This window comes from Oncorhynchus mykiss, chromosome 12, assembly GCF_013265735.2.
Source record: "Oncorhynchus mykiss isolate Arlee chromosome 12, USDA_OmykA_1.1, whole genome shotgun sequence".
Taxonomy (NCBI): Eukaryota; Metazoa; Chordata; class Actinopteri; order Salmoniformes; family Salmonidae; genus Oncorhynchus; species Oncorhynchus mykiss.
Genome location: NC_048576.1, coordinates 24,062,473 through 24,090,360, shown reverse-complemented (window position 1 = coordinate 24,090,360; position 27,888 = coordinate 24,062,473). Strand labels below are relative to the sequence as shown.

General features: G+C 43.2%; 1 protein-coding gene across 1 annotated transcript; it reads left to right on the top strand.

Annotated features, from left to right (window-relative positions):
* Positions 1–266: 266 nt before the first annotated feature.
* LOC110537234 (ubiquitin carboxyl-terminal hydrolase 32) lies at positions 267–27,888 on the top strand. Its single transcript, XM_021623121.2, has 34 exons — positions 267–454; positions 4,674–4,801; positions 14,017–14,122; positions 14,394–14,512; positions 15,526–15,685; positions 15,782–15,913; positions 15,999–16,106; positions 16,202–16,317; positions 16,470–16,532; positions 16,633–16,716; positions 16,822–16,883; positions 17,001–17,103; positions 17,220–17,412; positions 17,597–17,754; positions 17,887–18,027; positions 18,161–18,281; positions 20,867–21,021; positions 21,578–21,659; positions 21,748–21,822; positions 22,064–22,202; positions 22,376–22,481; positions 22,603–22,776; positions 23,109–23,283; positions 23,596–23,747; positions 23,847–23,964; positions 24,196–24,401; positions 24,515–24,699; positions 24,810–24,896; positions 24,987–25,107; positions 25,230–25,421; positions 25,599–25,842; positions 25,941–26,323; positions 26,460–26,552; positions 26,674–27,888. Exons 1-34 carry the CDS (start codon positions 397–399, stop codon positions 26,845–26,847), a joined length of 4,713 nt encoding a protein of 1,570 aa, XP_021478796.2. The 5' UTR covers positions 267–396; the 3' UTR covers positions 26,848–27,888.

Below are 27,888 nucleotides of genomic sequence, written 5' to 3'. Positions count from 1 at the left end.
CAGTAGCAAGGAATGGAATGTTAGCTAACTAAACTGCTACCCAGGCTAGGACTCCGCCACTGCACAGTCCAATGCACCACCATTAAATTATATTAAACGTGTTTGTACATTATGACTCTGTGTCCGTTATTATTTGACAATAAATACTACAGGGATTACTAAATAGCTGGTCAGTAAGTATTGAATATGTAAACGCACATTCCTGAAATAATTCAAGGGCCTTGACAGGTGATCACGTGACTCGGGGGGGGTTGGCGTTGGCAAGGCGTCAGTAGACGCATAGCCGGCTACATTATTAGATAGTTATGACTGCCGTGTGTGTATAAGCTAAACCTACAAAGCAGTTCATAACAACCTGCTTTATTTGTTAAGATGTTGCTATGAAATTAGAAAAACATGGGAGCTAAAGAGTCAAGGATAGGTTTCCTCTCGTACGAAGAGGCCATCAACAGAGGTAACAATTGATAATTTGCTAATCTTGGCTAGCTGTAAACATTAGCGTTATAGACAGCTAGCTAATGAAGGTAAGGCTAGCTAACTGTTGGGTGGGTAATGTGTTAACAGTACTAGCTAGATGGCGAACAACAATGGGACAGGCAACTAACTAGCTAGATACACTTTAGTACAATTGACAAGGTTAATTCAAATATACCAGCGGGTCCAGGTAGCCTGTTAATTTACCTAGCTAACCGCCTATCTTAAATTGACCCTAAAACCGCTACTGCCCTCGGGATCAGGTAGAGGCCAACGACCGGAAACTAAGAACTAGAGCTATCTGCACTTCGGTCAACTAGAAGTATATTAATGACACCAAGTAGCCGCTGTTTGTTGACATTGTGTGTGCCTGGTGGTACTGTGTGGGCGGATTCGATTATGCTGAGCCGCGGGGCACCGGGCAAAGGCCAGTCACGTCATCGGGCGAAAATGGGAGGGAGGAGCGCCATTCTCAAATCTAACAGTAATTTGTGCATCGTTTCCTAAATCTTTCAATTTTCGAACAATTTTTCATTGGGAAGGCAGATGAAGCGTTTTTATCAAAAACAATAACTTTTGCATGGGATAACACAGAATCCTACTAATGACTACATGTGCTTAATTATGTCACATTTGTTTTGAGCTGACATCGAGGTGGACTTTAAAAGGGGCTCCTGGCTCATGCCTAGGAGGCAGCCCAGTTCCAAATCAACTTTCAACAGATGCAAAACACACACAGGGCCCCCGGGTGCAATTAATTTACCCCCCCCCCAGTGTTAAAATGTTAAATATTCATGATCCACTATATATACAAAAGTATATGGACACCCCTTGCCACACCTGTTGCTGACGGGTGTATAAAATCGAGCACACAGCCATGCAATCTCCATAGACAAACAAGAGCTCAGTGACTTTCATTGTGGCACCTTTCTAACAAGTCAGTTCCTCAAATTTCTGCCCTGTTAGAGCTGCCCCGGTCAACTGTATGTGCTGTTTATTGTGAAGTGGAAACGTCTAGGAGTAACAACTGCTCAGATGTGAAGTTGTAGGCCACCCAAGCTCACAGAACGGGACCTCAGAGTGCTAAAGCGCATAAAAATAGTCTGTCCTCGAGTTCCAAACTGTCTATGGAAGCTACATCAGCACAATATGTTTTTGTCGGGTGCTTCATGAAATAGGTTTCCATGGCTTCGCAGCTTCGCACAAGCCTAAGATCGTCATGCGCGATGGCAAGCGTCGGCTGGAGTGGTGTAAAGCTTGCTGCCGTTGGACTCTGGAGCAGTGGAAACGCATTCTCTGGAATGATGATGCCAGTAGAACGCTACCTGCCCAAATGCACAATGCCAACAGTCTCAACGTCAACAGTGACGAGGCGACTCTGGGATGCTGGCCTTCTAGGCAGAGTTGCAAAGAAAAAGACATATCTCAGACTCTCCAATTAAAAGAAAAGATTAAGATGGGCAAAAGAACACAGACACTGGACAGAGGAACTCTGCCTAGAAGGGCAGCACCCCAGAGTCGCCTCGTCACTGTTGACGTTGAGACTGGTGTTTTGCGGGTACTATTTAATGAAGCTGCCAGTTGAGGACTTGTGGGTGGGCCTATGACCTCCCAGGCCCACCCATGGCTGTGCCCCTGCCCAGTCATGTAAAATCCATAGATTAGTGCATAATTAATTTATTTCAATTGATCTATTTCCTTATGAACGAACTCAGTAAAATCATTCAAATTGTAGCATGTTGCGTACATTTTTTTCTTCAGTATAGTTAGCTGACAGACTAACGTTACTAGCAGTATACTGATGTTGGTGTATTTGTCTCTGCCAATACTGTATTGTTGACATGGTGTCTGTCCTTTGTGCCAATGTTTCTAGTTAATATATGATATTCAGGCCTAGCCTAAAGCTGGAATTTGTGCAATCAGGGACCTAGAAAAGCCATATACAGTGTTTTTGGAAACTATTCTGACCCCTTGACTTTTTCCACATTTTGTTACGTTACCTTATTCTAAAATTGATTCAATATTTGTTTTTCCTTATCAATCAACACACAATACCCTACCATGACAAAGCAAAAAGTGTTTCATTCCTCTCTGCTGATCCTCTCAAGCTCTGTCAGGTTGGATGGGGAGTGTTGCTGCACAGCTATTTTCAGTTCTCTCCAGAGATTTTCGATCGGGTTCAAGTCCGGGCTCTGGCTGGGCCACTCAAGGACATTCAGAAACTTGTCCCGAAGCCACTCATCAAGTTTTATGTCACATGGGCCGAATACAACAGTGAAATGCTTACTTACAAGCCCTTATCCAACAATGCAGTTAAGAAAATACCTTTAAAAAAAATATAAAAGTAACAAATAATTAAAGAGCAGCGGTAAAATAACAATAGCGAGGCTATATACAGGGGGTACCGGTACACAGTCAATGTGCGGGGGCACCGGTGTCGAGGTAATATGTACATGTAGGTAGAGTTATTAAAGTGACTATGCATAGATAATAAGAGCAGCAGCAGCAGGGGAGGGGCAATGCAAATAGTCTGGGTAGCCATTTGATTAGATGTTCAGGAGTCTTATGGCTTGGGGCTAGAAGCTGTTTAGAAGCCTCTTGGACCTAGACTTGGTGCTCTGGTACCGCTTGCCGTACGGTAGCAGAGAGAACAGTTTATGACTATGGTGGAGTCTTTGACTAGGGCCTTCCTTTGACACCTCCTGGTATAGAGGTCCTGGATGGCAGGAAGCTTGGCCCTGATGATGTACTAGCAGTATACTGCTAGTATACATTTTCGCCTCCATCCTGCATTGTCTTGGCTGTGTGCTTAGGGTCGTTCTCCTGTTGGAAGGTGAACCTTCGCCCCAGTCTGAGATCCTGAGCGCTTTGGAGCAGGTTTTCATCAAGGATCTCTCTACTTTGCTCCGTTCATCTTTGCCTGCATCCTGACTATTTTCTCAGTCGCTGAAAAACATCCCCACAGCACGATGCTCCCTCCACCATGCTTCACCGTAGGGATGGTGCCAGGTTTCCTCCAGATATGACACTTGGCATTCAGGCCAAAGAGTTCATTCTTGGTTTAATCAGACCAGAGAATCTTGTTTTCTCATGGTCTGTCATGTGCTTTTTACTGAGGAGTTGCTTCCTTCTGGCCACTACCATAAAGGCCTAATTGGTGGGGTGATTCTGAGATAGTTGTCCTTCTGTAAGGTTCTCCCATCTTCACAGAGGAACTCTGTCACTCTGACAGAGCGACAATCAGGTTCTTGGTCACCTCCCTGACCAAGGCCTTTCTCCCCAAGTTGCTCAGTTTGGCTGGGCAGCCAGCTCTAGGAAGAGTCTTTGTGGTTCCAAACGTCATCCATAATAAGAAAGCTGGAGGCCACTGTGTTCTTGGGGACCTTTAATGCTGCAGAATATTTTTGGTACCCTTCCCCAGATCTGTGCCTCGACACAATCCTGTCTCGGAGCTCTATGGACAATCCCGTCAACCTCATGGCTTGATTTTTGCTGTATCATGTGCTGTCAACTGTGGGACCTGTGGGACGTGTGCCTTTCCAAATCATGTCCAATCAATTTAATTTATCACAGGTAGACTCCAAGTTGTAGAAACATCTCAAGGATGATCAATGCAAACAGGATGCACCCGATCTCTATGAAGTCTCATAGCAAAGGGTCTGAATACTTTTGTAAATTAGCTATGTTTTTTTATTTGTAATACGTTTGCAAAAATTAATAAAAACCTGTTTTTGCTTTGTCATAATGGAGTATTGTGTGTAAATTGCTGAGGATTTTTATTGAATCAATTTTATAGTAAGGCTACAGTGTCTTTGGAAAGGCAAAATGTGGAAAACGTAAATGGGTCAGAATACTTTTCAAAGGCACTGTAGCTAACAGCTGACAAAGCTAACTAGCAGTATACTGTTGTTGTTGATGATGATGATGGTGGTATGTGCGTCTGGCAGTTCCCTATTGTAGTGCTGAGCACTTGCAAGCATTTCTAAATCTGGCTGGGTGGCAGACATATACCTTCCAGCAATTACTGATTAGTTATGATAGTTGCTATGGTAATACAATGTAATGGCTATTGTAGGTTTGGTTTAGACTGCCTAAGATTGTACTGTTGACCATGGTTTAATGCTCTGCCTGACCATACAGTCCATGTTTTAATTCACAGAAATGCTTCTTCACAATCTCTGTGTCTCTATCCCTCCCAGTAACTAATGTGGAACTCCAGCGTCTGAAGGATGCCTTCCGGAGGACCAGTGGCCTGTCCTGTTACATGAGCCAGCAGTGCTTCCTCAGGGAGGTGCTGGGAGAAGTCGTACCACCCAGGATTGCTGAGGTGAGCCTTGTTCAACAGGCAGACGGCCCCAGTGTTACATGAGGTCTGATGGGAGAGTCTCAATGTAATTTCCGCAAGCCGTGACACCCACCATTTCAGATTGTTCTGATATAGTTTCTGCAGTTCAAAACAGATAAGAGGAGCATTCCTGCTAAAGGTCTTCAAGGATCCACCTGTACCTGAGACCACCTTTCCCGGATCCAGAATTCTATGTCACAAGTCGGTTTGCACATTTTGGGGAATATTCAGAGGTGGGATTTAACGGGAATATATGCAAATTAATATTAATACCATTTAAATGTAGATGTTTTTTGCATTGGATATATTTACCATATCATATGGAGACAGAATAAAAACGTTTTATCTTATCATAGTGGACATAATTGCAAATGTTAAAATCCTTCCAATAGAAAAACAAACACATTTTTTTGGTTACGAATTGAACTTGAATTAAATTAGTTGACTCTTCACATGGGATGATTTCACTGAACAACAAAAGGGAATATTGAATGATCCCCACTGATCCATTGCATCTGCTGATATGGACTGCCTCATCAAGGACCCCAAAAACGTTTTCAACATACATCCATAAAATTATAGTCTAGAAACTAAAGCTTTGGTTGTCTTCCTCTCAGGCTTCCATTTCTTCTCCCTGGACCTCCTCAATGTCCACCTCTTGAACATCAGACTCTGAGGCCTCATCTTCACTGTCACTTTCCAACCCTGTTGAGGATGGCTCATTGTCAGGCTCAAAAAGCCAAAAAATTGCCCGGATGGCCACCAATTTTTCAACCCATGTATTGGTCAGCGTGTTGCGTGCTTTGGTGTGTGTGTGTTCCCAAACAAGGACCTTTTGCGTTCTGAGGCGGCTGATGTTTGTGGAATTTGGAGAATGATTGATTGAGGCAACAGGGAAAGGCACCTCAGATCCACAAAGTCCCTTCCACCAGGTGGCTGATGCGATATGTTGGCACTGCCATATTGCATCTCCATCCCAAAGCCCTTGCTTAGAAGTGTACTTTGCCAGACTGCCAAGAACCTTGCCCTCATCCAGGCCAAGGTGGTGAGACACGATAGGCCTTGTTGATCTCTGCACCAGACAGGATGCTTTTGCCAGCATACTTGGGGTCCAACATGTACACTGCGGCGTGTATGGGCTTCAGGCAGAAGTCTGATGTATTTCAGAACTGCAGTTTCCTCTGCTTGGAGCAACAGTGAAGTGGGCAGGGCCGTACGGATTTCTTCTCTTACATCTGCAAGCAGAGTCTGAACATCAGGCAGGATGGCATTATCTCCCTCAATCTGTGCAATGGCTACAGCTATAGGTTTCAGGAGTTTCGGGCTGCTTATCACTCTTTCCCGAAATACATCATCCAGGAGGATTCTCTTGATGGGGCTGTCCATATCGGCAGACTGATATGGCCATTTCTTGGAGAGACTCCCCCCCCCCCCCCCCAGGAGACTGTCAAACATGATCTTGACAACACCACCCCAACGGGTGTTGCAGGGCAGCTTCAATGTGGTGCTCTTATTCTTCTCACTTCAAATCTAACATTATTTGTCACATGCACCGAATACAACAAGTGTAGACCGTGAACTGCTTACTGACAAGCCTTTAACCAACAGTGCAATTCAAGAAGAGTTCAAATATTTACCAAGTAGACTAAAGTAAAAATTATCACAATAACTAGGCTATATACAGGGGGCACCGGTACCGAGTCATTGGGGGTAGAGGTTAGTTGAGGTAATTTGTACATGTTAGGTGGGGGTGAAGTGACTATGCATAGATCACAAACGGCGAGTAGCAGCAGTGTACTGTTTTCAGTGCCATGATGTCCTTGAGGAGCAGATTCAACGCATGAGCAGCACAGCCAATGGGTGTGATGTGAGGGTAGGACTACTCCACTTTAGACCAAGCAGCCTTCATGTTCGCAGCATTGTCTGTCACCGGTGCAAATACCTTCTGTGTTCCAAGGTCATTGACTGCCTTCAGCTCATCTGCAGTGTAGAGACGGTTGTGTCTATGCTCTTGTAAAATACGGTTTGAAGGGTGGAGATGATGTAGTTAATTAGTCCTTGCCCTCGAACATTCTACCACCAATCAGAGATGATTGCAATACAGTCTGCTTTCTCTATGATTTTCTTGACCTTCACTTGAACTCTGTTGAACTCTGCATCCAGCAAATGAGTAGATATAGCATGTCTGGTTGGAGGGGTGTATGCTGGGCGAAGAACATTCAAAAATCTCTTCCAATACACTTTGCCTGTGAGCATCAGAGGTGAACCAGATGCATACACAGCTCAAGCAAGACATTCATCAGCATTTCTCTGACTATGTTCCTCCATTGAGTCAAAAACTTCTGATTCCAGAAAGACCATAAGCTGTTGCTATCGATAAGGTGTCTGATTCATAATTTTCACCTCGAATAGAGGTAGAGGGACATTTGTCAGAGATTGCTTGTTGTGAGTGCTGATGGAACTTTATGCACTTGGCCAGATTATTCTGCCTCTTTGTTGCATTCTTTATATGATTTCAGTGAAATGTCTCTACACATCAGATAGTGCCCGTGGCATTTTCCTGTAAAGAGTTTAAAAAATGAGTTTAAAAAAACAACAAATACAATTCCATGTACAGATAAATAGTTAAGCAGTTATATTAAACAACTCCTTTGTAAAATAAATGTTTAAAAAAATTAAACATATATGTAAACAGGGGAATTAACACTCCTCAGTTAGCAGGCTCAAGCGAGCTAAAACCCACATGGTTGCAAAAAGGAACTAGCAGAAATTGTTAACAAGGTAGAAATTATTTAAACACACTTTGCTGTAGGCTACTATTTACTGGGGTGAATTTATTTGATATGACAGAGTTCAAATGTAACAGAATGCATGTTGTCCTTGGCTCAGATAGTGTAGTTGTGTGGGCTCAATAGCATCTCATTAGTGTGCAAGATCTTGAGAATCAGCTGTACATGTGATGGAAGAGTGCACTGCGAATGTGATGGAAGAATGCACTGTGCATGCAGAGGGTTGCGATTCCATTGAATTGGGGATAGTTTAACCAAAATATGCCACAAGACCTAGAATTGCCTTATGTGTATCTCACAAAAAAGGGTCACTGTTATAAGCTAACTTTTTTTAATGAATTCAAGCAAAACCCCCCAAATTCCAGGACTTAACTTTCCATGGAAAATTTCCGAAAATTTATCGGAAAGTTTCCGACCCTTCTGGTATCGGCTATGTGTAATTTTAACTGTCTTGTCTGGAAGGCCGAACGTGACTGCTGCAGTAGAGAGAGCGAGACATTTTATCATTTATGCTGATGATTTTGCATTTCACGACAGTGAAAAGTCAAAAGTTTGGACACACCTACCCATTCCAGGGTTTTTCTTTATTTTTTGCTATTTTCTACATTGTAGAATAATAGTGAAGACATCAAAACTATAAGATAACACATGGAATCATGTAGTATCCAAAAAAGTGTTAAACAAATCCAAATGTATTTTATATTTGAGATTCTTCAAAGTAGCCACCCTTCGCCTTTATGACAGCTTTGCACACTCTTGGCATTCTCTCAACCAGCTTCATGAGGTAGTCACCTGAAATGCATTTCAATTAACAGGTGTGCCTTGTTAAAAGTTAAACAGTTTTTCTTAATGTGTTTGAGCCAATCAGAAGATACCCCTATTTGGTAAAAGACCAAGTCCATATTATGGCAAGAACAGCTCAAACAAGCAAAGTGAAATGACAATCCATCGTTACTTTAAGACATAGACAGTCAATGTGGACAATTTCAAGAACTTTGAAAGTTTCTTCAAGTGCAGTCGCAAACACGAAACACAATGATCAAACTGGCTCTCATTAGGACCGCCACAGGAAAGGAAGACTGAGAGTTACCTCTGCTGCAGAGGATAAGTTCATTAGAGTTAACTGTACCTCAGATTGTAGTCCAAATAAATGCTTCACAGACTTCAAGTAACAGACACATCTCAACATCAACTTTTCAGAGGAGACTGTGTGATTCAGGCCTTTATGGTCGAATTGCTGCAAAGATCCACGACTAAAGGACACCAATAATAAGAAGACTTGCTTGGGCCAAGAAACACAAGCAATGGACATTAGACCGGTGGAAATCTGTTCTTTGGTCTGATGAGTCCAAATTAGATTTTTGGTTGCAACTGCCGTGTCTTTGTGAGACGCATAGTAGGTGAACGGATGATGTGGGGGTGCTTTGCTGGTGACATGAATTCAAAATAAATCACAGACCAAGGCACACAACCAGCATGGCTCCCACAGAATTCTGCAGCAATATGCCATCCCTTCTGGTTTGCGCTTAGTGAGACTATAATTTGTTTTTCTACAGGACAATGACCCAATATACACCTGGCTTTTTATGGGCTATTTGACCATGGAGACTGATGGAGTGTTGCATCAGGTGACCTGGCCTCCACAATCACCCGACCTCAACCCAATTGATATGGTTTGGGATGAGTTGGACTGCAGAGTGAAGGAAAAGCAGCCAAAAAGTGCTCAGCATATGTGGGAACTCCTTCAAGACTGTTGGGAAAGCATTCCTCATAAAGCTGGTTGAGAAAGTCCCAAGAGTGTCCAAAGTTGTCATCAAGGCAAAGGGTGACTTCTTTGAACAATCAAAAATCTGTTTTGATTTGTTTAACACTTTTGGTTACTATATGATTCCATATGTGTTATTTCATAGATTTGATGTCTTCACTATTATTCTACAATGTATAAAATAGTAAAAATAGAGAGAACCCTGGAATGAGTATGTGTGGCCAATCTTTTGACTGGTACTGTAGATTGGCAATAGGCTACAGCCATAGAGCCTCGACTCCATGTGTGGCAAAAGTTAATAGATATCTAGTAAATAGAAGATGGAATTAAAAATACGAAATTGAAGGTTAAAGGTGAATGATAGGCGTCTCTCTAGTAACCGAACGAATAGAACGACCGACCAGCTGGCTTGGGTAGCAACCCTAGATTTGTGTTGGGACTACGTCTTGTGGAAGGGTGAAAAAATATTAATCAAAATAAGGTTATTTATGAAAATATGTCAGTCATTATTTTAATATTTTGGTAACCCGTTGTATTAAATTGATAATGCCCTCGAAGCCGGTGCTTGGAGGATATATTGGCATGGGTTGTCTAACAACACCTGTGCCAATATATCCTCCTAACACTGGCTTCGAGGGCATTATCACTCAACTGTAGGATGAGAAAGTGTATGCACTGCAGCCTCAGTTATCCTAGCTAGCTAACTGTACTATGTATTCATATTTGATAATAAATAACCTAGCTATGGCAACTATTAGTCTACTATAGTGCGAGTTGGCTTGGTTGGTTGCTGTCTCTCCCTCCTCCTTTTTGGACACGTGATGACCTCTAATTCTTGCAACATTATTATGCTGTAATGTAATTTGATCTCTGAGAAAATAAGCTATTGGCCATTTTCATTTATACGATTCACATAATATTCAATAAATATAGTACCTAACATCCGATTTGGACCAAACTTGTTTTTTTAAGACCTGAGAAATCCAAAGTTCAATAAGCCACCCACATATCCCACCATAACAACCAGTATACAATATCAGTTATTTGTGTCTGACAAGAAGTATGGAGCTGTGGCTTGGGAGTATTGCTTCTTCATCCTTTGTAATGGATTCCTTGTTAATCTGATATTTTTCCCCCTGTTCAAAGAAATGAGTCATTAAAGTTAGGTTTATGGCCCACCATGATATTACCAAATTCTGACCACTAGATGGTGCTGTTCCTGTCATTAGGTGGGGAAAAAATCCATATCTCTGTGTCCAGTGTGAAGGAAGTTGAGGTAGTTTTGCGATTCAACACTAACTAGCCTTACCCATAGACTTTCAGTCATTGAAAGCTATCTGCTAGCATGAAGTAACCCTTTAATGGTGCAGATGGTGCTTGTTTTGGAATATAACGTGTCCTCTCTATTTGGCCAAGAATATCACCTTGCTGGATAACTTGGATGCATGAATTTCACCTTTTACGTCCATGTTATCATCCACAATTACAATCCAGTATTCATCATAGCAGCAAACCAGAAAATCAGATGCTCGCACATTCACCATTTTATATCTGGATTTTCCGAGGACTAAGTCAAACTTAATGGCATAATCTGTGTCAGTATCTAGGTTTCCATTCAATTTTGGACAGATTTTCATGCAAATATTTTAAAATCTGCATAAAACAATGTACATTTTCCCACCATATATTTTTCTATAACTCACTTATTGGGGATAAAAGTATGCACTTTTGACGTAGTGCACATAAAATAACTTTTGCGGTTAAATTCTTATGTATTGAATGAAAATACAAGTTAAATGGGTTTCATCGCATTTAATGCTACTGATGGTTTTGGCACAAACAGTTGCGTTATATAGCAAACGTTCCCACTCTGGTCTTGCCACTTGCGCTCTAGCCAACAGCTCGCAGATGCAGTACGGGTAGGCCACCTATATTGAAAATATTATGCATATACCGATGTAATTTTTATTTGTCAAAAGGCAGCCAAGCATCGATCATCGTCACTAGAATAAGACCCTCGCTTTTTAAAGGAGCATCAAGCACATCAAATGAACTTTCACCACCCTGTGAAGTTCATCCTAACTTATTTAATCTGTAGCCTAATAAACTGCATGGTTTCCCTAGTCGTAGTGGGAGGACCACGCAAGTTTACTTCGATATGATGATTATTATATCAATATTTGCTCATTTATGCGAGAAATGGCAGTGGAAGAAATTTTACCGACACCTTGTCAAATGAACAAATTGTCTGTCGGCATATATGAAATTGTACTGGCATATCCTGTTTCCATCAGCCCGGTTGTGACTTTTTTTCATTCGTCAGGTAATTTATCCGCATGAAGTGGTTGGATGGAAACCTGGTTACTGGAAACTCTGCACCTATGAGGCTTTTGTAGAGTGGAACAAAGTGATGGAAGCTGCAGGGTCCTGGCAGAGTCATTGTGTTCGCATATCTTTCCCTGAGTTCTATGCACACATTTTCCATGCTCTGTTCTATGAAAAACACTTTCACATCACATCTATGCACCACACCATCAGGTCCACAAATGCATGGCAGCACCTTGTCCACCTTTACTGCATTTAACATTAGTGACATTTTGATGTATTGTACATATGAACAGAATGTGTTCCAGATGAGCCGACTGCCACACAATGCTTCGGACAGACTTTATTTTTGAACGCTGCATACAGTTCTTTAAGGTTGCACAGAATGAGTATTTTCTGCTTGTGAATTTTGAATTTGACAAAATCCTTTTTTCCTGGCATAAGTCTACTTACTATATACATTGTCATTGTAGAATCTAATGAATAAATCATCAACTGGAAAATCATTGCCAAAGAGTGTTCTGGTTTGGCAACTCCATGATACCTTTCTCTGAAGCCAGTTTTCTTGCTGCCTTTATGTAAACACTGACATTAAAGACCTCTTTAGTTTTGACTATAGACCATAATGGTTTAGCCATTTATTCATATTTGTGTCTTTTTTTTACTTTCTGCTGGATAATTTTTTTTTTTTTTCATTAAGTAAATTAGCCTGTCTTCAGCATTTTTATTAATTTCTTTAAAGATCTCAGGCTGCTCTGAGGCGCCAGTTCCTCAGGAGATACATTGACAGCTTGAGCAGCCTGCTGATGTATTGTGCATCTTTGATCTTGATCTGCACATGAAGATTTATTTTTGCGCAGGATACCTTGGAATGAGATGCCTCTCCTTTGAGCTGTAGTGGACTTAACACCAATGTCACTTAAACTGGAGTCAAGACAGGACTTCATTCTTTTAGCAGCCTGTTCACTGTCAACATCATGACCAGATGAATTTTGTCAATCTCCATTGTCACTTTTCATTGAAAGCAATGCAACATCATGGACACAATTTCATTCCAGGGATGACATTGCCACTGAACAGTCCATTAATTCTTAGCTACCTCCACATTTACTTCTGAGTGATCTATTTACGGCTTTCTTGTGATTTATTAAATGGATCACAACATCTTTTGAAGTTTGAGTAGATAATCAATAGCTTTTGTAAATTGTGTGGTCATCCTCAAGTCAAACCTGTCCTCCATGAAAACAATTTTAGTTTGTCCTCTTAGCTACCTCATGCTTCAAACTAACTGCCCTTGAATAGTCCATTGAATGGCAACTCTCAGAGGTATTTCCCTATGGTGCAATTCTCATTAAGGGGTTTCCTACTAGCCCAAAACGTTGGAGCAATTGGCAAGTGACTGAAATGCTGAGCATGACAACCCTATTAAAAAGAGAACCAATTAGAACATTTTCCATAAGAAACCGTTAAACCTACGCAATAAACCATTATATAAACAATTAAGCCTTCACCAATAGAAACTATTGCAAAACACAATGTGCTTTGGGGGTATTTACCTTTTTGAAGACCATTTAGAGACCAGAACCATTAGAACTGCTGTAGCCTAGTGGTTTGCTTGTTCACCGGAAAAGGTCTAACTGCTTCAGACCTTTTTTGAAGGGATTTGGCCACATACTCAATGTATTCTCAACCAATAAAATGTTGCTCATGAGGTTGAAAACCCCTGCGCGCCTATACCTCTACCTGGGTAGTACCCAAATTCAGCTGTTCTGATTGGGAGGTTAACTTGTCCTCATTCCGAATCTCAACTAATCTTAACCATTAATTTGTATTGAATGTTTTTTATTTATTGACAACTTCTAACTGGATATAATAGTGAGCCTGTTTAGCAGCAACACCACCATCTAGTGGTCAGAACTTGGTAATATCAGGCCGTATAATGCATTTAAATGGTCTTTCAACAAAATGTTTCAGGAACGCTTATCTGTTTCAAACTACAGAAATGATTTCGGAACCATCTGAGATGGTGGGTGTCAATCCTCTTTCTTGTGTTTTTTAAGGTGGAATGACTCAGGAGGGATTGTAGCCTGTTGTGCTCTTCTGATATGAGTCTAACTAGCTTACTAACCTGGGCAAGCTTGCATATTTGAATTCAGCTTTAGTCCACCTGACAGGGTTATCAAAGATAATATACCTTTTAATCGATTTGTGAAAGGGAACTCACTCTCCAAATTACAACAACAAGTAGGTCAGGACTGGACCGGAATGCGTTGATATTTTTACCTGAATTGAACCCAGCTCCCTTCCCCTGTTTCTAGGTGATATACAGCTCATTCGGTGGGACCTCTAAAGGCCTGCACTTCAACAATCTAATTGTTGGCCTGGTTCTCTTGACTAGAGGGCGTGATGAAGAAAAAGCTAAATGTGAGTATTGTAACCGACAGACTTATGGAACCTCTATAGATGCTTCTGTTGACCATGTAATTACAAGAATAATCATATAATTACATATATAATTTAATAGGATCTCTGAGAATAAAAACAAACAAATAGACCTTCACACAAATGGACCCCTCTTTTGTACTGGTATCTAATTTGTATTCTTGAAAATGTCTTATGCGATTCACCCCCATTGTGAATCACACCTGACAGAGTTGCTTATCAGGCTAAGCTTCTTTTTGTGGCTCTCCTTCAGACATTTTCAGTCTGTTTGCCAGCGATTTGGGCAATCATGCAACGCGAGAGGACATGGAAAGCATGCTGCAGACTGTGGATGGAGAGATCCCACTTTCTCTCAGGAAGTGTTTCTCTGAGGTTAGCTCATATGCCTTATTTGAATGAATATGTATGGGTAGCTGCCAAAACAAAGGAAACGCCAACATGAAGTGTCTTAGTAGGGCTTTGGGCCACCACGAGCTGCCAGAACAGCTTCAATGTGCCTTGGCATAGATTCTACAAGTGTCTGGAACTCTATTGGAGTTCTTCCACAACAAATTCCATAATTTGAAGTTTTGTTGATGGTTGTGGAAAAAGCTGTCTCGGGTGCCACTCCAGAAGTGTTAAATTGGTTTGAGATCTGGTGGTTGAGAGACACACACACACTTTAAGCTCCTTTGTGACCCCTCTTTCAAAGTCACTGAGATTTCTTCTTCTAGCCATGGTATCCAAAATAATGGGCAACTAGGCATTTTTATACATGACCCTAAGCATGATGGGATTTTAATTGCTTAATTAACTCAGAAACCAAACGTGTAAAAGCACCTGCTTTCAATATGCGTTGTATCCCTCATTTACTCAAGTATTTCCTTTATTTTAGCAGTTACCTGTATTTTACTGTTTTAAACACACATTTTGACAGCCATGTTTTCACAAACTGTATGACCACCAGGGTGGTTGCAAATCTGCTATTACACGTTTACCAGGTCTATTTTATTTGTTCACTACAATCATGCCATGTATCCTTATCTAATGTAACCTTATCTAATTGTAAGCTGCTGACAGAACTTATGTTACTTGTTTGGGGTGGCAGGTAGCCTAGTGGTTAGAGCATTGGGCCAGTAACCAAAAGGTTGCTGGATCGAACCTCAGAGCTGACAAGGTAAAAATCTGTCGTTCTGTCCCTGAACAAGGCAGTTAACCCACTGTTACCCGGTAGGCCGTCATTGTAAATAAGAATTTGTTCTTAACTGACTTGCCTAGTAAAATAAACGTTCAATATAATAAGTGCACAGGGCTGCTAATGCTACTTTACACAGGAAGATAATTCCAGTATGTGTTTTGTACCTTTGTTCAAGGCTTAGTGGAGTTCCTGTTATTTTCTTTACCAGGGTGAGAAGGTAAATTATGAGAAATTTAAGAGCTGGCTCCTGCAGAACAAGGATGCCTTCACCTTCTCCCGCTGGCTCCTGTCCAGTGGGGTGTGTGTCACCCTGACAGACGATAGTGACACACCCACCTTCTACCAGACCTTGGCTGGAGTAACACACTGTGAGTGACTGTCATCCTGATCCTTTGGGAGATGTACTAAATAATAACCTAGGCTAGGGGTCTTGTCATGCCACTTATAGATTTTTTTTCTTGCAGTAGAGGAATCAGATATCATTGACCTGGAGAAGAGATACTGGCTGCTGAAAGCTCAGTCTCGGACAGGACGATTTGACCTGGAAACCTTTGTCGCTTTAGTTTCACCCACTATTCATACATCCCTAAGTGAAGGTAAGAGAATACGCAGGATGTGGATTTAATTTATTGGATACTTCTTTTGAAGGCGGTCGTTACATCCATTTCTCCTTCTGTGCAGGTTTGTTTCATGCCTTTGATGAAAACAGGGACAATCACATAGATTTTAAGGAAATCTCATGTGGACTATCTGCTTGCTGCAGAGGGCCTTTGGCAGAGAGACAGAAGTGTAAGTAGATACAAGCACTAAGCCTTGCTGTTTGTCATTCTTTCACCACATTGTCAGTTTCAATGTGTGACTTTCCTCTTGTTTCTTTTCCCCAGTCTGTTTCAAAGTGTTTGACGTTGACCATGATGGGCTTCTGTCTCGAAAGGAAATCACAGAAATGGTTGGGGCATTACTGGAGGTGTGGAAAGACAATCGCATAGACCTTCTACCTGTAAGTACCATTTGGCCAGACTGGACATATGATGGACATACTGTAGATAATAATAACTGTTGTAATGTTTGTAGTTAGATTGTTTTGTTTTAACCTGTCCCATTACTACTTTGGGATCTTACTTAAGCCTTACCCTGCATCTGTCCCTTAAGGAAGCGGACACTAATGTCCATGCCGTTGTGGAAGACATCCTGAAGGAGCATGACACCACTAAGGTATTACCTTACTGCTTGCGTGACTTTGGATTCATATAGATTTCTTTAAAGTTGTCAGAAAATGTTGAAAGCGGCTATTGGTGGTTGTTGTGTTCTTTAGCAAGGGCATTTGACCCTGGAGGACTACCAAATATGGAGTGTGAAGAGTGCATTTGCCAATGAGTTCCTCAACCTGCTGTTTCAGGTAAGAGCCAGCCACCATGTGTTTCTACTTTGGTCACCATTGTGTGCTGTGTGCTTTTCTTGTTCTGCTGGATCACCAGTCTTCTGCTATCGTGTTGGTCTCTAGGTGTGTCATATTGTCCTGGGGCTGCGGCCTGCTTCCCCTGAAGAGGAGGGACAGATAATCAGGTATGTGTGTCTGTGTCACCATGTCAGTGTCCTTTCCTGCTGTCATACACATTCTTCCTTACCCCCTCATCAATCAATCAATCAAACACTCACGAACTCACTCACTTGTGTCTGCAGGGGCTGGTTGGAGAGGGCGAGCAGACACGGCCTCCAGCCAGGAGACTACTGGTTCCTCATAGCAGTGCCATGGTGGCAGCAGTGGAGGGACTACGTTAAATATGTAAGGAAGGCTTTTTTGCTGCTTGACACCATGACCATCTGTTTATCATACTGTGCCCATTCTACACTATATAATTTCTTTGCTGATGTGATTGTGGTTGTTGGCGTCTCTTCCAGGATAACAAGCATATTGTGGTGGAGCAGCCATTAGTGTTTGACACAGTGAGGAGTGGTGTAGGGATCGGAACCCAGGCCAGGGCAGAGCAAGGCCCAGAGGGGGAGAGCATGGCCAGCTCCCACAGCTCCACAGAGGAGAAGTTCGCAGACAACATCTCCAGTGCATCAGAGGCCTCCGAGACGACCAGCGGCAGTGAGTGGCTAAGAATTCTCAGCACCCCGCGTAACACTTAGTATTAGCAAAACAGTTGGATACTAGTACAGCTTAATAATAAGGAAATGCACCACTCATTATACCTGCCTGGCCTTGCATACTGTGTGCTGAGAGTGAGTGTACAACTGAATGTCATTGAAAACCATTAATTTGCTCTCCTCAGGCCTTCTACCCCGGGGCTCGACTGCTACGGATATCTGCTTTGCCCGTCAGCATGGTGACACAGACAACCAGTGCTTCCTGGGGGCTGATGGGAACATGGTGGTTCTAAGGCCTGGGGCCATCGATAACCAGCCTCTGGTCAGATCAGAGCCCTTAAAGGTAAGTTAGGCACCACAAACAACACTGTGGAAGGGGATGAACTAATTGGAGATTAAAATGTTCCTCTTCTTCAAACTGGCCTTGCCATATTATTTCAGTTTTAAATCTGTCCATCTTGAACTGTTCCCCCAGGCTCCCACATTGACAATGGAGGGGGGCCTACTGAGGCGCTCCCCGTCCCTGATTCTAGGCAGGGACTTTGAGGTTGTGCCAGAGCCTGTGTGGAGGGCACTCTACCACTGGTACGGAGCCAACCTGGGTCTCCCCAGGCCGGTACGTACATTTCAACTCTGCAAAGCAGGACCACTTGTGGATTTTCCATTAAACCATCACCATTATCATCCCTATTGATCCTGACATTGTGATAACCTCACATTCCCATCCCTTCTCCTGTTGGCATTCCCAGGTGATCAGAAACACCAAGACAGACTGTGCTGAGCTGGAGCTGTTACCCCGACACCTGCTCTTCCTGAGGCAGCAGCAGCCCCCCCCCCGCACCCCCCAGACCAACGTCTGGGTCAATATGGGTAAGAGGTTCCTCTGCATGTGTCTCCAGCGCTTCTCCAAAGGTTACAAAGCAAAGGAGGGACAAGAATAGCACAGTGCCCTAGTGACTTTCTGCCCAAGAGTGTCCAAGGCCATTCAGCATGTTGATCTGAAAAGCACGTCCACTCCTGACTGCGAATGATTGAAAGACCACTCGTGCGATATATGCATTCTGCCTACAACACAATCACGACTCAATCTTGCAAAGTTAGATTTGGGTGGTTGCATTGAAGGGGGCTGATATTATATTGATTCAAACATAATTCCCACATTAGAGGGAAGCGTTGATCTGTTTAAGGAAGTATGTAACTGGGCAAAGTAGTAAAGTTTAATCACTAGAATTCTCTGCGCGGGCTGGCATTCCTTCTGCACAGCAGTCCAGGAGGAGGAAGGCATTTAGAGGGAACATTGGTCACAAGACTTGGGGCAGCACAGGGACACAAAAATGTTTAATTACCTTTTTTTGTGACCTGAGTCTTTTAACCAAAATATCACAGATGTCCACATGCCCCTGTAAGGGCGGGAGGTTACCATGGTAGCACGACTAGAGTCATGTTTGTGTCTGTGAGATTGAGTCTGTCTAGTAGAAGCGTTGTCTTCTCTTCCCTAGCTGTTGAAACTCAAACATAGAAAAACAACCTAGCTTGTCAACAAAACAATGTACAGTGCCTTGCGAAAGTATTCTGCCCCCTTGAACTTTGCGACCTTTTGCCACATTTCAGGCTTCAAACAAAGATATAAAACTGTATTTTTTTGTGAAGAATCAACAACAAGTGGGACACAATCATGAAGTGGAACGACATTTATTGGATATTTCAAACTTTTTTAACAAATCAAAAACTGAAAAATTGGGCGTGCAAAATTATTCAGCCCCCTTCAGTTAATACTTTGTAGCGCCACCTTTTTGCTGCGATTACAGCTGTAAGTCGCTTGGGGTATGTCTCTATCAGTTTTGCACATCGAGAGACTGACATTTTTTCCCATTCCTCCTTGCAAAACAGCTCGAGCTCAGTGAGGTTGGATGGAGAGCATTTGTGAACAGCAGTTTTCAGTTCTTTCCACAGATTCTCGATTGGATTCAGGTCTGGACTTTGACTTGGCCATTCTAACACCTGGATATGTTTATTTTTGAACCATTCCATTGTAGATTTTGCTTTATGTTTTGGATCATTGTCTTGTTGCAAGACAAATCTCCGTCCCAGTCTCAGGTCTTTTGCAGACTCCATCAGGTTTTCTTCCAGAATGGTCCTGTATTTGGCTCCATCCATCTTCCCATCAATTTTAACCATCTTCCCTGTCCCTGCTGAAGAAAAGCAGGCCCAAACCATGATGCTGCCACCACCATGTTTGACAGTGGGGATGGTGTGTTGCTTTTACGCCAAACATAACGTTTTGCATTGTTGCCAAAAAGTTCAATTTTGGTTTCATCTGACCGGAGCACCTTCTTCCACATGTTTGGTGTGTCTCCCAGGTGGCTTGTGGCAAACTTTAAACAACACTTTTTATGGATATCTTTAAGAAAAGGCTTTCTTCTTGCCACTCTTCCATAAAGGCCAGATTTGTGCAATATACGACTGATTGTTGTCCTATGGACAGAGTCTCCCACCTCAGCTGTAGATCTCTGCAGTTCATCCAGAGTGATCATGGGCCTCTTGGCTGCATCTCTGATCAGTCTTCTCCTTGTATGAGCTGAAAGTTTAGAGGGACGGCAGGTCTTGGTAGATTTGCAGTGGTCTGATACTCCTTCCATTTCAATATTATCGCTTGCACAGTGCTCCTTGGGATGTTTAAAGCTTGGGAAATCTTTTTGTATCCAAATCCGGCTTTAAACTTCTTCACAACAGTATCTCGGACATGCCTGGTGTGTTTCTTGTTCTTCATGATGCTCTCTGCGCTTTTAACGGACCTCTGAGACTATCACAGTGCAGGTGCATTGATACGGAGACTTGATTACACACAGGTGGATTGTATTTATCATCATTAGTCATTTAGGTCAACATTGGATCATTCAGAGATCCTCACTGAACTGCTGGAGAGAGTTTGCTGCACTGAAAGTAAAGGGGCTGAATAATTTTGCACGCCTAATTTTTCAGTTTTTGATTTGTTAAAAAAGTTTGAAATATCCAATAAATGTCGTTCCACTTCATGATTGTGTCCCACTTGTTGTTGATTCTTAACAAAAAATACAGTTTTATATCTTTATGTTTGCAGCCTGAAATGTGGCAAAAGGTCGCAAAGTTCAAGGGGGCCGAATACTTTCGCAAGACAAAAAGTCTCACCTCAGCAGACTATTGTTTTAAGTAAATTAGACCAACTTTTATGCCTGTGCGCAGCGCTTCTAAAAATAAATCTTTCACTCCGATTATAACGTTCGCACAGCCCCAGCCAGGCAGTGTTGCAGTGTGAGATGAAATGGGCTATGTAGGATCTGGGCCTCATATGTCAGAGCATTTGACCAACGCAACATGGTCTGTGGATTTTGTTCCACACCCGTTCCTGTGCTTTTTACCAATCATGTGTGCAGAGCAGTTCAATGTGTCCGTGGTGTCTCCCTGAACTCCCCCAGGTAACGTTCCCTCTGCTAGTGCCCCCCTAAAGCGTGTGTTGGTCTACACGGGCTGTTTCAGTAGGGTGGGCACCATCAAGGACATCCATGAATACCTGTCCCAGAGACTCCGCATCAAGGAGGAAGACATGCGCCTCTGGCTCTACAACAGTGAGGTTGGTGTGACTCATAGAAGGTTGACCATTCGTCAACATACACGGCAGGGTTCTACCCAAAGAATGTAAGAGAGGCACTGCGCCACCATGTGGACTTGGCTGCACCACTATTAAAAAAATAAACACAAATAAATAAATACAAAATGTAAACACACACACTGTGAATTGCTCTTGCCTGGACCTCATACCTATGGTCCCTGTTCTGTAGATCATTGAATAATGACATTAGTAGGATCCTTCTAGAAAAGATACTGTGAAGAAAATTAAATAATTATTTTGCACTTAACCAGTGTGTGCCGCTTTATTTGTTATCATTCAAGGCTCTAGATTGCAGGAAATGGCACTTACAGATGTTCAAAAAACACACATCTCTGAGTCCAAAGGGGGCCACAGCCCTCCTTGGGACCTCCCCCTCGACTGATTCATCAGCAACACCTTGTTTAAACAAATCCCGGGGAGAAGCCTACACTGCACAAACAGACGTGCACAGTAAACACTCAAACTCAAATACTCACACACACTCTAATTTTACAGTTCAAAACATTGTATTCCACAGAATTATCTGACCCTCCTTGATGATGAAGACCATTCCCTGGAGGGGTTGAAGATTCCAGATGAACAGTACATGGTCATAGAAGGTATGCATCGTAACGACTCTCTGTGTTTTTAATGGCTCCATCATGTATTGTCAGGATGAGTAGATGAAGACACTTTTGTTTTCATCAGTTCGGAACAAGGACATGAGCTGGCCAGAGGAGATGTCTTTCATCGCTAACAGCAACAGGATGAACAGACACAATGGTAAGACCATCACTGCATACAGTTACAGCACCAACACAACATTAGCACTCCTATTATGTAATCATTATTGATAATTTAACACTAACTGGGCTGATTGCTACTTGTGTATTATAGATAAGTCTGTCAGACAGTACTTGTTTTGTGGTCTCCAAACATATTGAAGGGGTCGTACTGACTGCTGTAGAAGCGTTTGATGGTTGAATAGCGTCCTCAGACTGTTGCCTCCTGCTGTTGTTCACAGTCCCTACTGAGAAAGGTGCCACTGGACTGAGCAACCTTGGCAACACGTGCTTCATGAACTCCAGTATCCAGTGTGTGAGCAACACCAAGCCTCTCACAGACTACTTCACCTCAGGAAACCACCTTTACGAACTCAACAGGTATGTGTGTGCATTATTTTAGACTTAAAAGAATGCATGCTTATTATACAAGAAAGTATTATTATACATGCTTATTATACTCTTTGGGCAGAACATTGTTCAAATAAATCCACAGCAAGCAGAGATGAGTGTGCAAGTTTCTTTTTAATTTGTGCTGTTTGTCTCCATAACAGGACCAATCCAATTGGGATGCGGGGTCACATGGCCAAATGCTATGGTGATCTGGTTCAGGAGTTGTGGAGCGGAACACAGAAGAACTTGGCCCCTCTGAAACTCAGAGTATGTCCACAAACAAGCCTCCAACTGACCCCCCCCCCCCCCCCCCCCCCAATAACACTACAGACGACCAACCTAAATGTACTTTTTCCATTTTCTCCTTGTCCTCCGTCTCTTCCCTCAGTGGACGATAGCGAAGTACGCTCCCCGGTTCAATGGCTTCCAGCAGCAGGACTCCCAGGAGCTGCTAGCCTTCCTGCTGGATGGCCTTCACGAGGACCTGAACCGTGTTCACGAGAAGCCCTACGTGGAGCTGAAGGACAGCGACGGACGACCAGACTGGGAGGTTGCTTCTGAGGTCAGAGTTCATACACACTGTTCCTATCGTCATGGTGGGGAGATCAAGAAATAAGGCCTCAGGTGAATCACCTCATGTAGCTGTTGGGAGTATAAATGTTGATTTGGAGGTATAATATTAGATTTCTGTATCATCTTGAACTGCTAGAAGTTATCCTTTGTAGCTTACTTGGTAGAGCATGGTACTTGTAACGCCAGGATAGTGGGTTCAATTCCCGGGGACCACTCAAACGTGAAATGTATGCACGCATGACTGTGAGTCGCTTTGGCTTAAAGGGTCTGCTAAATGGCGTATATTATTGTCTGGTGTGATGGTGAATTGTGTTCCCCCAGGCGTGGGAGAATCACCTGAGGAGAAACCGTTCCATTGTGGTGGACCTGTTCCATGGCCAGCTCAGGTCACAGGTCAAGTGCAAGACCTGTGGCCACGTCAGTGCACGCTTTGATCCCTTCAACTTCCTCTCTCTCCCTCTGCCCATGGATAACTCCATGCACGTAGAGATCATAGGTGAGCCTTATAAATCAAATTGTATTGGTCACATACGCATATTTAGCAAATCTTATTGCGGGTGTAGTGAAATGCAGTGTATACAGTGCAACATCCAGAAAATACATTCCAAAAGATTAAACATAAGCATCATATTGGAGATATGTTTCAGGAAGTCTGTCGCCTGTCCACCCTTTCTTTTACTGGACTCTGAGCTTTACAGTGACAGTGTGGTGTTGAATAGAAAGCTATTTTGTTCCTGTTGTCTTTTGAGGGAATGCATATTGGATCCTGTGCCTCTGAAACACTTTGCTCTTTGCTTCCTCTGTCCAGTCACTAAGCTGGATGGGTCATGCCCAGTGCGGTATGGGCTCCGGCTCAATGCGGATGAGAAGTACACAGCACTGAAGAGACTCCTGAGTGAGCTCTGCTGCCTGAATCCTGAGCAGATCCTCCTGGCTGAAGTACATGCCTCCAACATTAAGGTGGGGCCGTCATCTATCCTCCAACACTGTACATCCATCCATCACACTGTCAATATCACAGTCTGCACGTAGACTAATGATTGTCTACCCTATTTTTAGAATTTTCCACTGGACAACCAGAAAGTGCGTCGGGCGGTGAGCGGCTTCCTGTGTGCGTTTGAGATCCCGGTGCCAAGTGCACCCACGTCTGTGGTGTCCACTCCCACACAAACAGATGGTATACCAATTGGTTCTTCTGTTCATTAGCGACGTTTCATCTCTTTTCATTCCTTTTTTAAAGGCAATCCGTAAGAAGTGATGAAAGGGGTTTAGAATCCAAAGAAGTAGCAACCAAACACACCTTGGAATGTAAACAAATGCACAGGTTATATTAAACAGATGAAAAAAGGTAGATACTTTGACACTGGAAAATGTAACGTATAACATTTGTTCTTCGTGTCATCTCCAGAAGCTCAAGCACTAGCCTATGGGAACGCTACCATGGCAACTGACAGTAACTCTCTGAACCTGGGACTGATCCCCAAGGGCATGCCCAGCACTGTGGTTCCCTGTGGCACAGAGGGCAGCCTTGCTAACGGTCTCCCCGACGGCCCCGTGGTGCTCCCATCAGACAGCCCCTTCACTGGGTACATTATCACCATCCACAGGAAGATGGTAAGAACTGCAGGATGGGCTAAAGATGGAGAGAAGATTAGCAGTGCATCAAGATTAGTCAAAGTCTATATAATGCTCACTTCTAAACTGTGTCATTTTTGTTTGTTTCGTAGATGCGGGCAGAGTTATACTTCCTGTCCAGTCAGAAGAACCGCCCCAGCCTGTTTGGGATGCCGTTGATCGTGCCGTGTACAGTCCACACCAGGACCAGGGACCTGTATGATTCTGTGTGGACCCAGGTGTCGCGCCTGGCCAGTCCCTTGCCCCCTCAGGAGGCCAGCAACCACGCCCAGGACTGGTCAGTCTCTCCAGACCACTCTCTGTATTTTGACAGGTGGCTTTGCAGTGTTTTCCTAAAGGTACAGGTGTGTGATGCTGATCGGTGTGTGTATGTGTGTGTGAACACAGTGATGACAGCATGGGCTACCAGTATCCCTTCACCCTGCGCGTGGTACAGAAAGATGGCAACTCCTGCGCTTGGTGTCCATGGTACAGGTAATTAAGTCTCACACAGTACAACATATCACTATACGGTTGAAGATAGAGAATCTGTTCATTGATACCCTGTATTGTTGTCCCCCTCAGGTTCTGCAGAGGCTGCACAGTGGAGTGTAACAATGAGAGGGCTGCTGTGGGAAATGCCTTCATGGCTGTGGACTGGGACCCCACTGCTCTGCACCTCCGCTACCAGACCTCTCAGGAGAGGGTAAGAGAGACATGAGGCTGGGGATAACAGCAGCAATGGAACCCTAGGGGTCATATCAATGTATCTATTCAATATCTAATGGATATACGTCATACACTAAGTAATGTTTGTCTGTCCTGCAGATCGTGGAGGAGCACCCCAGTGTGGAACAGAGTCGCAGGGCCCAGGCAGAGCCCATCAGTCTGGACAGCTGTCTGCAGGCCTTTACCAGTGAGGAAGAGCTGGGAGAAGATGAGCTCTACTACTGCTCCAAGTGCAAGACCCACCGCCTGGCTACCAAGAAACTGGACCTGTGGAGGCTGCCGCCCATCCTGGTCAGACATAGAGCTCATTCCCTCTGCGTTAACTTCCCTGTCCTTTCCCTATTCATATTTGTGTCAATAGGCAACAGTTGAAACCTATTGAAATATACATGAATAACCCCCAACTCAAACATTTAATGCTATGTCTGAAACTCTAAAACTCCTTTATTCTGCCCATTTGAATTGCAGATAATTCATTTAAAACGGTTCCAGTTTATGAATGGGCGGTGGATCAAATCCCAGAAGATTGTTAGGTTTCCCATGGAGACGTTTGACCCCAGTGCTTTCCTGACCCCAAGAGATGCAGACCAAAGCCAAGAGAGCTGGAGGGATAAGCTGGGGGAGGAGCTACATGACACAGAGGGAGGAGTGAAAAGGTCTGGGGGTGGAGACACTGTCTGTAACCCTGCCCTGACTCTCAACAATGGGAAAGGTTTGTATAAAATCGACGCGTTTCAGATGTACCTGTCATATCCCACGTATTATTTTAAGGAGGCTGGTGTTCTTCTATGAATATGTGTCTGTTTGCAGACCCTCTGTGCTCAGGGAGGATGGTCAGCACCCCCCTCAGCAGAGACGTCTGTCCCAACTGCAGCCCTGAGAGTGAGGGCAGGAGGCAGGGCCGTGGTCTGGTGTTTCCCACGGGAAGCAGGTACCAACTGTCCCTCAGTAAGGAGAGCCTGGACAGTGGCAGGGAGAGCCCCATGGAGCTGGAGGCCAGCAGGACGAGGATGGGGAGCATGGGAGAAGGCCTCAGTGACTCCACCTCTGGTGAGGACATGGCCAGAGAATGTGACAACACAAAGTCTGTGTCTGAGCTCAACAGCAATGGCTACACCGAGAACAGCATGGATCTGGAGGCCTCCCAGGGCCAAAGAGACCTGGATCCCATGTATAACTTGTATGCAATTTCAGTAAGTATTAAGTGGGTCAAATATTTGTTTTTCTCTGTAAGAATTTTACTGTCCTAGCCTGAAGCCTGAGAGTAAAGTAACTGTCTATCTACCATCTGAAATATCCTCTAACCCCCAATCACTTTTGGGTTTGCAGTGCCATTCAGGGATCCTAGGAGGAGGCCACTATGTGACATACGCCAAAAACCCAAATGAAAAGTGGTACTGTTACAACGACAGTAGCTGTAAGGTAAGCTGTATGCCAAAAACAGAACTTATCTCTGCTATGTGATTCAGTGTCCATTGTCATCTGTAACGCAGTTATTTAAAGTTCACAAGTATAAACAAACCTCTGTGTTTTCTGTGTTCAGGAGTTGCAGTCAGAGGAGATTGATGCAGACTCTGCCTATATCCTGTTCTATGAGCAGCAGGAAGTGGATTATTCTCTGTTCATGCCCAAAACTGACGGCAAAAAGATGGCCGACACAACTTGCATGGACGAGGACTTTGAGTCTGACTATAAGAAGTACTGTGTTCTTCAGTAATGGACTGTCTGTCGATATGTGCTGCCGGTTCATCGACATGCTTGTGCTACAAAACCACCTTACTATTTGACTGAAATCTCTCAGGTTGAGATGAGCTGAAGCTTAGAAATCATCCCTGGTGGTTAGAAGTAGACAACCATTTTTACACCTTCATAGTGGATGGACCTTTTTTTTCAAGTAATGGTACTCAAGTGTATTTCCCGCTTGCGATGTCAAACAAAACGGTGGGCTGTGTATTGGTTTGTTTTGGGGAGTGACAATGCTTAGGCCCATGGTGTTGGTCCTAGCCCAAATGTGACAAATGTGGGAGTGTGTGTTTTTGTTTGTAAACCAATGCCAGTTGCAATATGCCATTAATGTTTCGACACATTGATTGGTACGCTCTGCAGAAACATCCCCTCATTGAATAATACAAAAAAATGATTGCAGTAGAAGCAAGTGTTCACTACCTCATCATACCCTGCTTTGGACAGGAGTCAAATGCAATGTCCCAATTCTAAAATTCCCTTTTTTGTTGTCCTCCTCAAATGTAAATGATTTAGACTCCAGACCGATAGGCCTGGATTATATTCAGTGTTTCTGAACTACATTTATGTATTTACATTGCAATGTATCTTTTGTGTTTGTTTATCGTGTCAGGTCTTTTAAGAACAAAGCCTCAGACTCTCACCGATCTGAGAGGATGTTCCTGTAGCGTCTGCTTTGTACCAATTGTGTGCAGGTCCATTCCAACAACATATCAGTCTGTTCCATCACAACATTGTGATGTTATCACATCAACAGTCGTGTCATTACAGTAGTGCCACCAACAGGCTGTATCATTGTGCCCAATTTAACACAATTCTTTATATACATTACCGTTCAAAAGTTTGAGGTCACTTAGAAATGTCTGTTTTTGAAAGAATTACACGGTTTATTTGTCCATTAAAATAACATCAAATTGATAAGATATACAGTGTAGACATTGTTAATGTTATACAAAAATATATATTTAACCAGGCAAGTCAGTTAAGAACAAATTCTTATTTTCAATGACAGCCT